Raw genomic sequence first — 14,637 nt, 5'->3', positions numbered from 1 at the left:
CAGCACAAACATTCTTGGTGCACCCACACACACAGAGAGTGTGTGAGTGTGGGTGTTAAGAGAGAGAGAGAGAGAGAGAGAGAGATAGAAAGCGAGAGGGACAGAGGCCTGTGACTTCCTCTACTACATCAGAGCCAACAATTTCACAATCAAAGTGATAAACTGTGTTGTAAAGTGAAGTGTGTGTGTGTGTGTGTGTGTGTGTGTTCTTGTTTAACTATATTCGTGGGGTCCAAAAACCAGGAATACAGTATACTTGTGGGGTCCGGACAGCTTTGTGGGGCCAAAATGCTGAACCCCACAAGTTTAAAGGGCTGTTTGAGGGTTAAGACTTGGTTTTAGGATTAGGGTTAGAATTAGGTTATGGTTAGGGTGAGGGTAAGGGTTAAGGTTAGGCATTTAGTTGTGATGGTTAAGGTTAGGGTAAGGGGCTAGGGAATGCATTATGTCAATGACGGGTCCCCACAAAGATAGTGCCACGCACTATATGTGTGTGTGGACCATAAATGAAAGGTGTGAATAAAAGGTCAGCTGCCTCCTTTCTGTAGCACTGCAAGTGTAAGCTTTGTAGTAAAGACTGTCCAGATGTGGCCGCTATGCTAATTTTCCAACATCTCAGAAAGGGATCAGAAACTCTGACACTGCTCAGTGAGGCTTTACTGTCACAGACTCAACACATGAAAGTGCCGACATAAAGCCAGGAAGCAGCTCACCTGTCTTTACTTATACAGTGTGCCATAAAGAATCATAATAAGAGAGGAATAATCTATATATACACCATAAAGAACAAGGTCAAATCAATAATCTCTTTTTCTAATGACCAAGAGTGCAAGAACTTGAGCCAAGCTGCCATTAAAGACAAATGAATGAGACAGCTTAGCTTGGAGTTTGAATTGATTATGCCATGTATACTAAAATATGAAAAAAGCAAAGTACCAGGCCAAAACATCTGACCTCACCACATTTTCCACTTCCAAGTTATCTATAGAAGCAATGAGGCAAGACACGCTCATCATGTTTTAATTGTGGGGTTGAGGGAACAGCTAACAGCTAACAGACACTTACTTGGTGAGAAGTGAGGTTTAACTCCCTCATCCATCCCAGTGTGTTAAATATCTGCAGTCCCACGGAGGATTGCATTCTATGAGCCAAACATGTTATATCGTCCTCCCCGCATGTCATTGCCGTCTCCTACGGACACTTGGAGCAGTGCAATGAAATCACACCAGATGATGTTAATCTCACCTCTTAGTAGTTGCCTCACCGTGTCCAAACTAAGACGTACACTGACTGTGTACAGCTCGTTTGTGGACATGTTGATTTAGGTTAATGATTCTGACTGATAATGAGATCCTGCCAACTATGCCTCAGAAGTGATAAATTGTGCATGCACGTGTCAGTGGGAGCGAGGTAAGCGCATACCACTCGTAAACAGCTTTGAGCGGACGCTCCCTGGAACAAAACACCAAGGCTCACACAGAGTCCTTGCAGTCAACTACAAGGTCTGCGGTTTGTGAGCAGAGGGGGAAGGAGCCGTTACACAGCCGTACATCACTCTGCAATGACATGTTCTAAAATAGTAAACAAACCCAAGCTAATTTAATGCAATTTCTTCCCTTTTTTTGGCTCGTGCAGAAGCAGCTAGAGTGGATAACCCCTATAGAGTCAGCCCTGTAAAAAAGGTATTCCCTCCCTCCAGCATGCATCTGTAATGCGCTCGCACAAGGCAGGAAGTTCACAGCTAAAAGCGAAAGATGTTATCTGTGGCAAGACGTTGCTTTTTTCCATGAAGTCATCACAGGCCCCTGCAGGGTAGAGTGGCTGGTTGCAACAAAAGGGCTACTGTTTGACTGGCACAATGTGCCGCTCTGCTCCACAGCTTGGCCACACATGCAAATGACAGGCCAGGAGGGGCAAAGGTGTGGCGATGTCAGGTCCGAGCTCTACACGACAACACTCAGCAAACACCAGTGTAAAAGATGATCAAGACCTCAGGGGGGAGGGGGGGAGAGCTGTTGCGTGACCCACACTGCTCAAGAGAAGCTATATTTCCAACTGATAAATAGTAACTTTGCTTGCAAAAGGATACTATTTGGGCAGTAGAGGTTATGATTCTTTGTGATCTTTATCACTCGAAAATTTGAAATGGCTTTACATATCCACTTCACTCTGTTATCTTGTAATTGCAACTGGAAAGTATACACCATGTGGAGAACAACTGTTGAAAGTGAAAACAGGTTGTACAAGATTTTCTGTTTCATTATCTCCACCACCTCATCCTATTCCACTCCAGTAGCCTGAGCCTGCTCTGCACTGCACTTCCTGGTCCCTGCATGTCAGCCAGGGATGTCACATTAGCGTGTGGTCATTGGTCAAAGGAGGGGGGGGGGATCTGCAGGTTTGTGTACGAGGACAACCTACTGTATATGCGGTTTACTTAGTTTTACCGAGAGCTGACAAGAGGCGACCTTAGGATACGAGCTGAATAAAAATGTCGGATTAATTAGGCTTGATTTGGAATAAATGAGTGTATTTGCATTGATGTCTCCCCTGTCCAGATGTGTCTCTATGTGTCAACTTTAACTGGTGTGCTGTGCAATGAATGATTTCAATTACAAGCATGCGCATCAATGAATGTGCCACTTAGATTTCCACTGACTGTGCGCCAGAGGGAATAGGATTGTTTTTTACGCGCACGACAACAGCCTGGTGTATAACGGCAGCAGTTGGATTTCCTGGCAAACCAATCGATGTAGGCTGTAATACGCACCAGCTATGGACTCAAAATCAGGAGGAAAAATATATATATAAAACTACTCACCGTTCGGTCCATATCTCTCCACATTGACTTTGACTTGCTCCAGAGTCAGCCCAGTGTTTTCGTTCACACCGAAGTTGTCTAAAACTTCAGTCGCGGATTTAGTGTGTGCATTTTCCATCTTGGCGGACTGGGCTTACAGGATCAGATCGAAATGCATGTAGTTGAGTAACATCTATTGTAGCAATCGGAGGGTGTTCTGTTCGGGAGAGGGTGGGGGTGAGTGAGTGAAACAGCAGTAATTTCCACCGATGCACGTTGAGGCGGCTGAGTGTCGGTCGCACGGTCGGTCCGCTCTGTCACCTGTCCCCCTGAAGGAAACCTCCGGATCCGCTGCTGTTGCTCTGTGGATCGACTGCTGCTGTTACTTCATCTCCGTCTGAAGGTGTGCTGAGAGTGTGCCGGGGCGGACCGCCTCTCCGCTGCTGAGCACTCCCTCCTGCGCTCCCATTGGCTGCGCCTACCTGAGCGGAGGCTTTCCGCTCCGCTGCCTCATCATGCGACCACTTCAAACATCTAGCTTTAAAACAGGATGCATGCAGCTCTGTCGGTCTTCATGTTTGTTATAGTGCAGGTTGTTAACTTGTTGCTGTCATGTGTCGTCATTGTATTGCTCTTTATAGGGACATTCTTTTTTCTTTTCTTTTTGCCACACTTTCTGGAGCTGGCTGCCAGTTTTGCCAATATTAAGCAATACATCTGTTTCCATATCGAAATGTGCAAACAAAAATGCTGTTAAATCATATGACCTCTGTAAGCTTTACAAAATAAAGTATTGTCTTTCTTTTTTGCTTTTGTTTTGGTTATCTTTTTTTTTTTTTGTAACCCTTTGACCTCCCTGGCTTGTTTATTATTGTAGACTCAAAAGATGTTGTTTACCTGATGTAAATCCTTGTCTATGAATAAAGATTGATACAATTTGAAGAAAACAAATCTTTTTGCATATAGATATTTTAAACAGTAAAAAAAAAAAAAGCCTATGACTTCAACTCAGATGGGCATCAGCGCCCCTGGAGCTAAAAAGTGCCTTGCTCAAGGACCCCATTAAAGTGGTTTTCAAGCCCTCAGCACCCAGACTATACCAGTGTCTGCAGGTATAGCCTACTGCACGCGACAGTGTGAGCTGAGTTCTATAAGCAGCCCTGAGGACAGTTGCATAAAGATTAGCTTAATCTAGCCAATTAGGCCATTCAGATAAAATAAGACTTAGTAATTTTAAGCTTATAGAGATAGCAACTTTGTAAGCCAGGCTTACGTAAGCCAAGATCAACTATACAGGCAGCGGAAAGGAAATGGCGGAAATCTAAACACCCAGATGATGTGGGATATATGATATGCTTACCTATCAGTCTCTTCTTTCCTCCTTCGCTGCCTCTATTTCTGCACAAAAAACTTTTTTCCATCTTCTCTAACCTCCTAGATTCCCCCAGTCCACCTCCTCCTACCAACCCACTTTGTCAACTACTTTGTAAAAAAGATAGATGACATACGCTCTTCATTCTCCACCACACTTCCTGAAATCATCTTACCATCCATCACATTCAGTACTCTTTCCTCTTTCACCCCTCTATCTCCAAATCAAATTCTTACTTTGATTACCTCCGCCCGCCCAACCACCTGCCCCCTTGTTCCTATCCCTTCTCACCTTCTCCAGTCTATTGCTCATGACCTTCTTCCTTTCCTCACCCATCTCATCAACATCTCCTTGTCAACTGGCTGTTAAACTACTCAAAGAGGCAAGAGTGACCCCACTACTCAAAAAACCAACACTGGACTCAACTAAGGTAAATAACTACAGACCCGTCTCCCTACTTCCATTTCTATCCAAAACTCTTGAGCGTGCCATTTATAATCATCTCTCTACCTATCTCCACCTGAACAACCTTCTTGATCCCCACCAGTCTGGCTTCAAGGCTGGCCACTCAACAGAAACTGCCCTCCTTGCTGTCACTGAGCAGCTTCACATCGCTAGAGCAACCTCTCTCTCTTCCATCGTCATCCTTCTGGACCTTTCTGCTGCCTTTGACACAGTGAACCACCAGATCCTCATTTCGACGCTCCAGGATCTGGGTGTCTCAGGCTCTGCGCTCTCTTTGCTCACATCTTACCTGACAGACCGAACCTACCGGGTAACTTGGAGAGGATGTACCTCAGAACATTGCCCACTCAAAACTGGGGTTCCTCAGGGATCAGTCCTGGGTCCCCTCCTCTTTTCTCTGTACACCAACTCTCTCTGGTCTGTCATTCACTCGCACGGCTTTTCTTATCACAGCTACGCAGATGACACCCAACTAATTCTCTCCTTTCCGGAGTCTGAAACTCAAGTAGCAGCATGTATCTCGGCCTGTCTGACTGACATTTCTTCTTGGATGTCCACACACCATCTGAAACTCAACCTCGACAAGACTGAGCTCCTTTTCCTTCCAGGGAAGTGCTCTCTTACCCAAGACCTGACTATAACAATTGACAACTCTGTGGTGGTCCCCACCCAGACTGCTAGAAACCCGGGTGTGACACTTGACGACCAACTCTCCTCCACTGCCAACATTGCTGCAACTACCCGATTGTGTAGATACATGCTGCATAACATCAGAAGGATACGTCCCCTTCTAACGCAGAAGGCGGCTCAGGTTCTGGTTCAGGCTCTAGTTATCTCACGTCTAGACTACTGCAACTCCCTCCTGATTGGCCTGCCTGCATGTGCCATCTGGCCCCTGCAGCTCATTCAGAATGCAGCAGCTCGACTTGTCTTCAACCTCCCCAAGTTCTCTCACACTACACCGCTCCTCCGCTCTCTTCACTGGTTACCAATTTGCCCGCATCCGCTTCAGGACACTATTACTTGCATACAGGGCCACGAACGGATCAGCCCCAGCATACATCCAGGACATGGTCAAACCCTATACCCCAACCCGCCACTCCGCTCTGCATCAACCTGCTTGCTGTCCCCTCACAGCGAGGGACAACTAATCACTCAACGAAATGCCGACTGTTTGCTGTCCTGGCTGTATTGGCTGTATTGACATCAGGATGGCCGAAAGCCTACCCATCTTCCGCCGAAGGCTAAAAACACATCTCTTCCGACTACACCTCGGATAAACATAAAAAAATATATATATATGTATATATATTTCTTGAAGCTGCACTTTCATGTGGCTCTTTGTAGTTTGCAATGTACTTGCACTTACTACTTGTTGTCTGGAGTTTGCACCTTCAGGGTTGAAAGCACTTGATTGGAAGTCGCTTTGGATAAAAGCATCAGCTAAATGACATGTAATGTAATTTAATGTATTTGCCACTGTAATGTAAGTTGTCACACTAACAAAAAAGAGGAAAACATGGCTCATAATGTGTGGTTTGTAGTAGAGTCAGCGAAGAAAGTGTTCCTGCAGATGGCCTGTAATTACTAATATGTATTTTTGAATGTATGTGTTTACACATCACCAAATTCTTCAATAAATTGTTCAGTTTTGTGCTCAAGAGAAGAGAGGTGAGCAGCTTGAACTAATAGCTTTGTCAGTGTGTTTTTAGTTTGAAAATGTAGTTATGTGCACTGAAATGCACCTAAGTTAGTGAGGAGTTAGACAGCTGTGTACAGTCTGTGAATTTACTGTGACGTGGGCGGCCTGAAGCCTTTATACATACCTTTTTAGTGCATAGAATTCAAAGCTATTAAAATAATGATTGTTGGCATGATTTTATAAATCATGTTTTAATATTAAACATATGGCACAGTGGATGCTTAAGATTAACTATATCTGCACATGGAAGGAAGGAAGCCTGAGTTTCTGTTCTGTAGGTTTGATTTTTCTGATCAATTACAAACATGCATAACATAAACATAACATTCAAGAACTCAAATTTTGACTGCAGTTTTATTTTGTTCATATACAGGATACAGCAAATCAGGAAAATACAATTAATACAATGATATCTACATTGATACAGTGACGGTGGTGCCGTCCCATCACTGGTGAAACGAGTTGGACATTCAGAGCTTCACAATAGCAGCCAAACAGAATGTCTCAAACTCTGACAGCTGTGTTCTCTGTCCTTGCAATCATGCCAGACTGTTCTCTCAAGGAGACTTGGCATGAACATCCTTCTCAAGTCCATTCTTGGCTGTCCTGGTATGGAGAAACAGCCTCCAAGTCCTCAGGACCAAGGTTGAATACCGCTGCTCTGGAGGATGTTTGCCGCCACAAGGACAGGACAGTTCATTTTAAGTCAAAATGAAATAGAACCTGACTTTCCACCATATCAATTCCCCATATAAAATCACACGTCAATTACCAGGAAGTAATTGTTAACTAGAGAAATTACAGGTATATTCACATGTGTACAGTTATTCAAATTTAACATATTAATACAAAATATTGTACAGTTATTATTTTCTTGCAACACCCATGACGTAACCACAAAGTATATGTCATGTGTGTTTTAATGTTAATACTTATACTTTTGCTTGTGAGTGAAAAAGTTTTGCTTGCAAGCAGTGCTTAATTTGTAAAGTGGGAGGTCCCGGAGCGCAGAGGGGGGGTGGATCTGGCGACTCAAAACAGGGGTTGGAGGTAACGGAACAAAAAAGAATTACACCTGCCTACGTAGCTTCTCTGACTCTGACTAAAAAAGCCTAAACAACGCTGTGTGTACATCAGGGCAATGTTTATTTTTATTTCAGAACGTGCACTGCATCGGTGCGAAATGTAAAAAAAATTTAAAATACACTGCAATGATCGTTCTCACAAGCAGCAATTATCCATCGGACAATTAAAACAAAAAACCCACCGTGGTCTCCACATTCTTGATCGGCAGAAACGTTTTTTGCTTGTTTGGGATCCGACTGGCCAGCGTATTTGAAAAAGTTAAGCAAACTTTGTTGTCTTTTTGACATTTTTCCCCTGAGTGAAATGAGGCTATAACAGCAATCTCAACCAGCATAAGCGCTTGTGTCACTTGAAGTGCAGCGCCGTGCTGTTGAAGTGCCTCCCCTCCCTCCGTCCCTCTCCCCCCTCTGTCTTACCCTGAAAATTCACCTCAAAACGCATTGAAAATGCAAACACAAGACTTTTGTGGAACTCCAATGGGGAATAAAGACTAACAAGACAGATAACAACATTGAACACTACACAAACAGTAGTTTATTTTTTTCATTTAGGCGATTCATTGTGACACAGGAGGTGCTGGATCCAATAAAAAAGGTTCCGGATCCAACGTTGGAGGTGCCGGAACATGTTCCGGCGTGTTCCGGCTCAAATTAAGGCCTGCTTTTGAGTCAAAAAGTTTTGCGAGTCAAAAATGGCTTAGATAAGAGTTTCTATTGGTCGGTTTGACTGGGCATGGCCACACCCACATTCAAGCACTGCAGCCAATAGATACATGGCTGCTGCTCTGGTAGGCGTCCAGTATCATCACCTAAAGCTACACTTGACCTCCCTGCCGTGTTGGTGCTATTCAGAGAATGTTTTATGAAGATATCCAACACATAATGTGGCTTGCTGCATGTTTAAATGTGCTAACAGACCCTCCAAGAAGTCTACGCTCCAGTTCTTTCAGTGAGTGAAATATTATTTTTATTTTAATTTACGTTATACATTAGCATTATTAGCATGTTAACTAGCTTATTAGCTTTAGAGCAAGACGCCCAGCTAATGGGAGCCAAGTTAGCCACAGTTAGTCAGTTAGTAACTGAAAACCAGCATGCACCGAAGTCAAAACGTAACTTAGACACACATAAGTGCTTAAATGTAGCGTGATAATACTGTTAAACAAAAGGTGTTTGTGTGAGGTTGGAAAATAAACCATGTTATTTGGGAACGTGCTGGCCGTGGATCGTCAGCAGCAGGAACTGACTTAGCAGTCTTACGCAGTGGGGTGCAGTATGTTTGCACAGACGAGTGCATTTAGTAATAAAAATATATATTGCTTCGCCTTCACGTCGGGGGCAGTCCTATTTTTAGCAGGCAGTTGTTTTTCGCGCAACACCTGTCAGCTAATGTTAATAAAAGCTAATGTTCTGTGGCAAACACTGTATGGTAGACATCTGCAGGGGACTAATTAAGCTTTGTGTTACGTTACAGTAATCAACAGCGCTCTGTGTGATTATCTATATGACTGTTAAGAAAAAAAAAAGCCAACCTATATATTTGTTATAAGATGTTTATTTCGATCCTTGTTGAGGTCATGAAGTCATGTTGAGGTCATAGCCACCTATTATACCTTCACCATGCAGCATTACTTATCTCTTATTATATCTTGGCTACTTACTTTAGACAGCGGTCTGCAAAGGATAATAAAAGAGTATTTACTGTCATCTATATTATGAGATTTAGGCTCCTTTGCTCCATTTTATCCAATAGTATTGTCAATATAAACATATAGCTAGCTTTATATTTATCTTTACCTGAAGCATTTATTACTCATTTATTTTTTCTCCCATAGTCAGTGTGATCCATCTCTCATCTTCTCCCCTTTTTTTGCCACTCCTTGCAGAAGAGCAACTCCGGGTGTCATCATCCCATATGGCGGTCAGGAGCATCAAGCTGATCTCTGTGATGGAGATCCTGCACTAACTTCAGACACCCTGGCATCAAGATAATGTTTCTTTTTACTGACCTAAAGGTGCCGGTGAAAGGCTGGTTCCAATCCAGCAAAGATAGACAAGGCCAGGAAATTTATCAACAGTGAACATTTGTTCATACCTTAAAATGTGTTTATACTGTATATGTTAATAATGGATTTTAGTTAAATAACATCTGTAGCATACACATTAGTGGGGTTTCCATCAGAGGTTTCCAATATTTTTATGAAGTATCGCATTAGAAAATGTTGATGGAAAAGGCAAAATTCGAGAGTGAGAGAAAAGAGTTTTTACGCTCGCTTGAGGTGGCTTTTGCCTTTTTCGAAAAGAGTTCATGCGTAAAACGGGAGATGGAAACAGCTTTGCCAAATAAGTTGTGACGTAGCAAACATGTAATAGTAATAATAGTAATAGTCCCGGTATCCATCGGATGGGGGAACGATCGGGATATGGGTCCCATTCAGTTCACTTGTGGCACAACTTGCGTAGTGGAGTTGCGGTGCGCTATAGTCTGTGCCTCAGCCACGTCGGGTAAATTGACCAATTGGTTCAACAGCTTGAATCGTATTGCCCTACACACCGCGTATACACAGCGGTGAACGGTTGTTGAAATCAGTTTCAAGGCATTGAAAGGCATTCATCAGATGATGAAGTGATGACTTCCAAAGTGTTCACTGCACAGATGAGAAGTCTTGTTAGGAGACCTGTCTTCTCATGTTGAGCAACTGGTCCAGCTTGTCTGGGAACAATACAAACAGGTAAATGAATGAACAATTGATAATGAAAACCATCGGTTTAACCCTGCCTGGACTGAAAAATACTAGGTTATTTTACCGCCAAACCGATGGCGATGCGTTTCACACATTAACTTTACACAGCTCGCCAAGTCTAGTGTGACATTAAGGTTACATTCCATATAAAGATCAGAGCCTGCTGTCTATAACGTAACATCCATGGCTATCACAGCGTCTTCAAGGGCTCTGAGCTTAACGTTCTAGGAAAGTCAGAGCTCCGGTGTGAGCGGAGAGCTCCACAGGCAGCACATTCCCAAATAACGTGGTGAACCTTTATTTTCCAACAGTATTACCACGCTACATTTAAGCACTTGTCTAGCTACGTGTTAAGTTTTTACTTCGGTGCATGCCGGTTTAACGTTACTTACTGTGGCTAACTTGGCTCGAATTCGTTGGGCGTCTTGCTCCAAAGCTAATAAGCTAGTTAACATGCTAATAATGCTAACGTATAACGTAAAATAAAATAATACTTCACTCACCGAAAGAACTGGAGCGTAGACTTCTTGGAGGGTCTGTTAGCACATTTAAACATGCAGCAAGCCACATTATGTGTTGGATATCTTCATAAAACATTCTCCGAATAGCACCAACACGGCAGGGAGGTCAAGTGTAGCTTTAGGTGATGATACTGGACGCCTACCAGAGCAGCAGCCATGTATCTATTGGCTGCAGTGCTTGAATGTGGGTGTGGCCATGCCCAGTCAAACCGACCAATAGAAACTCTTATCAAAGCCATTATTGTCTCGCAAAACTTTCTGACTCAAAACTTTTGGATTCAAAACTTTTTGACTTGCAGGCAAATCTTTTTGATTAAAAATCAAAACTTTTTGTAATGCAAAAGACTTGCTTTTTATTTTGCTTGGGTTATAAAATAACTCCATAGTCTATACAAATATAACAACTTGCAAAATGACCCCAGTGGCAATATAGTGCCCAAGGCAAGATGACATTTTAACCCCCCCAATACATTTTCCTTTTGACCATGACCAGATCATGATTGCAACCTGGTGGACTGAAATCATACTGTATATTTTTATGAGATGATTTATGCACAAATTCATGTTCCTTGTTTATCATAGTCCAACTCTGGCCCATTCCCACAACCTGTTTCAAGTAGAAACACATCAGCAGCAACACATCACAATGTTCTTTCCATATGTCTTAAAGCACCCTGGTTGCTCACATTCTGCCAAAATTGGTGGCTGATAGCAGAACCAAAATCAAAAACAAGTAAACCTTCAGTGTACACAAAAACATTGTTTTGCATATCATTTACTAAGAGCCCATTGGGACTTGAACTTCCTGGAGAACTGTCACTTCCTGGAAAACAATAAAGGTGACCTCATGCGACATGAACAGTAGGCATAACTTAAACTTCCAACCAATAAAACCATCACACATTTGTGATCCCACCCTCTTTGCCTATGATCAAGTCACACTCCTTTTCTCCCTCTATCTAATATCCTATTGGTTTAAACTTTTAAATGCTACCTCACTTTGTTGTGTCCTGCTTGGCTGCTTCCTCCTTGGGGTTACATGATGGTCCACGACGCCTGCCTGAATCTATTATAAACCTGTACTGTTTATTAAAGAAACAGCACTCTTTAAAATGCTTTATAAGTGGGAAGACAAAATGTCGAGCTGTCCCTTAAGGTAGGAAAATCAGCACTTTATTTAGTATAATGAATTTATCCAGTCATCATTGACTTGGGACAATCTCAATGTAAGTAGGGAAACCAGTGTTCCAGATTTCCCTTCCATCACTTTATGCGGAGTGTAAGGTTACTGCAGCACAATCTCCCCACTGTATGCAGACACTGAAATGGGTCCACTGTCGGAGATCACAGGCACTGGAATGGGACCTCGTTGGGCACAAAATATAAAAGGAACAAGGTGCTCCAATTCTGTCCTTGCTCACAGCTGGCCTCTTCTCTCACAGCAGAAAAGGAAAAAAAGTGTATTTATTTCTGTAGCTTACATAACTTCCAGAACTGCTGTCTGGAGGATGGTAGCTGGCTATGTGAAGATTGTCCCAAGTTCTTGGATGCTAAGTGCCTACAAGTTCATTCTCACTTGCTTTAGAGGTTCCGCTTTTGCCTCTGCGTCAATATCCAAATCCAAATATTTTCTATTTTCAAAATCCGACCTCACTACAGCTATCCACAGATCACCAGCAGACATTCGGGCTACAACCACAGGTTCCACTGATTCTGCTCGTTGCCCACCTACACACAGTCAGTGAGATTATCGTTAGTCATCATCAGTATTGATTTATGGTTTGAAGTTCTCTTTAATCATGTGTGTGTGTGTGTTAGCTACAGCCTTTTGCAGCAGCCCTCACAGTGACATCAATTTGGAGAGAACCCCTTCAATGCCAAAGCTCTCATGAAAAGGAAATCCCCACCCCGACCCCCCCTCTATGGCTCACTCCCTCTTTCCCTTCAGTGGCACACACTGGGGGACTGTCTCAGCGCCAGTCACACAACATTTTCCACACAGCACTGTCAGCCTTCCAATAGCATTTGCCTTCCCCTTTGGCTTGCAGCTTTCATTTGCATGAGGGAAATGAGTCGTGGCCTCCCAAGCGTAAAAAAAAAGGAAACAAATGCATCACAAACCTACTGTACCTCCATTTAAGACAAAACGTGACATTCTCTGTGCACCTGGACCTGAATTCAAGTTTTTACATTTTATATGACAACAAGATTATTTTGAATTTGACTCTAAAAAAACAGCCACCCTTGATGTTTTTCCTCAGAAATTTCTCTGCTGCCTGTACAAAAGATTGTTGGGGACAAACAGCTGCTGCTGCCATTGACTTTGAATCAAGGAGAAGTGAGTCAGAAAAAAACCTGTCTGGAGCAGCTGTACCTGACAAGCAGCCCAAGCGGCAAGTCAACTCCACCCACCGGCCTGGCCATTAATAAACCTCTCCCCTCTTTTCCCCTCTCTCCTTCCCCTCTTCCCTCGTTTGGGGGCTCTGCACATCTGCGTGAAAATCATCATTTCAGTCTGACGCAGCAGGATCCCACGCAGCCTGTCAGCCCCAGGAAAGGAAGGGAAAAGTTTTATGTCAGGGGGAGAACTGCCAGCTTTTATGCTGTCTTAATACCAACTCAATATTTAAAATACAGTTCTCGAATGGTGCTTGAAATAGCAGTACACGCCTTCGATATCTAGTATTTAAGAAGTACCTTTTTAAGCATCAGAGAGAATAAGCAACATACAAGATATCTGTGTAATTTACCCATTCTACATGGAGTGATAGATGGATAAGATTAACCTTCATTCTTTGTACTATTTGTCCATGCAGGAAGCTGGAGAAATATCCCCCAGCTTCCATTTTGTGCCATAAAGAAATCAAACCTGTTTTCCAAGATGTGGCCCTTTGGGTGCTGCAGAAGCCTGTAGAGGGAGTTTATGCAACTAAGGAGTTACTTTAATTATCTTAATGTCACACAGAAGCAATTATTTTTCATGTGGAAGATTTTGATGTGATATACCACCTTTAATTAGATCTTATTTACAAGGAAAGTTGTCTCATTACTTGCAGTTGTGTGAAAAGAATCAGTAGCAGATGGAGTCTTTTTCACTGAAAATACAGAGGTACTACTACAGAGCTATACTACTACAGTGCTTTTATTCTTTCCATTTTCTTTTGTAGGTCAGGTTTCCACCATTATGGGTGTCAGCCAATACGCTTAAGGCTCCATCTTGAGGTTGGTTTGAGTTTGGGTGTTCCCTGTTTGCACAGTGCACTTTGTGTTGAAAAATAAATAGTCTATAGCCTTAGAGTTAGTTCTGACTCACCAAAGCCACACAATAACACAAACAAACTAACCGATCAAGACAGCAGTAGAACAGCAACTAACTGATCAAGGCAGCGGTAGAACAGCAACTCCTGTGTTCTGCAAGGTAAAATTATTGTTTTTGTCAATGGAGTCTGGAGGTTTTCAAGAGAGCAGGCTTCAGTTCCCCATTGGAAAGGGCTGTCTGACGGCAAGGTAAAGCTGTGAAAATATTCTAAATATGGCGTACACTTAAAGGGATACTTTGCCAATTTAAAACCAGCTCTGTGTCATGGCAGTGTGTGCAGATGAATGGCTTCCCTCCAACTATCTACCAGCTATCAGCTCATTGGCCACTTACGTATAGGCTACACCGTAGAGCCTACGTATGACTATAAATCAGTCTTTAGTCTAACGTTTTTCTCAGACACAGAGTGATTGTTATTGTGCAAAGGAATGAGACGTCATAGCCGTTGTACATGGTTATTATAACACAAGAACCAATCACATTGCTTGATTTGAGCTACCCGTTTTATAAAATGATTTTTGTATCTGGTTGGAAGTTGGAACTTAAGTTTTTTTAAAGGGGAACTCCACTAATTTCACACATTAAGTCTCTTTACAAGTCTTCAGGAGTACGTCTATATATCTGAAAAA

General features: G+C 42.7%; 1 protein-coding gene across 2 annotated transcripts in view; it reads right to left on the bottom strand.

The window, feature by feature from the left end:
- Positions 1 to 3,224, bottom strand: part of atp2a3 (ATPase sarcoplasmic/endoplasmic reticulum Ca2+ transporting 3) — a 58,860-nt gene extending 55,636 nt beyond the window's left edge. For both annotated transcript variants that reach the window (XM_031310786.2, XM_036008823.1), the window contains exon 1: positions 2,822 to 3,224. In XM_031310786.2, coding sequence (XP_031166646.1) covers positions 2,822 to 2,939 — 118 coding nt within the window. In that variant the 5' untranslated portion in view covers positions 2,940 to 3,224. The remainder of the gene's footprint in view (positions 1 to 2,821) is intronic.
- Between the last annotated feature and the right edge of the window lie 11,413 nt (positions 3,225 to 14,637).

The sequence above is a fragment of the Sander lucioperca genome, chromosome 13 (genome assembly GCF_008315115.2).
Source record: "Sander lucioperca isolate FBNREF2018 chromosome 13, SLUC_FBN_1.2, whole genome shotgun sequence".
Taxonomy (NCBI): Eukaryota; Metazoa; Chordata; class Actinopteri; order Perciformes; family Percidae; genus Sander; species Sander lucioperca.
Note: the sequence above shows the minus strand (reverse complement) of the source record. Positions and strands in the feature narration are given on the sequence as shown.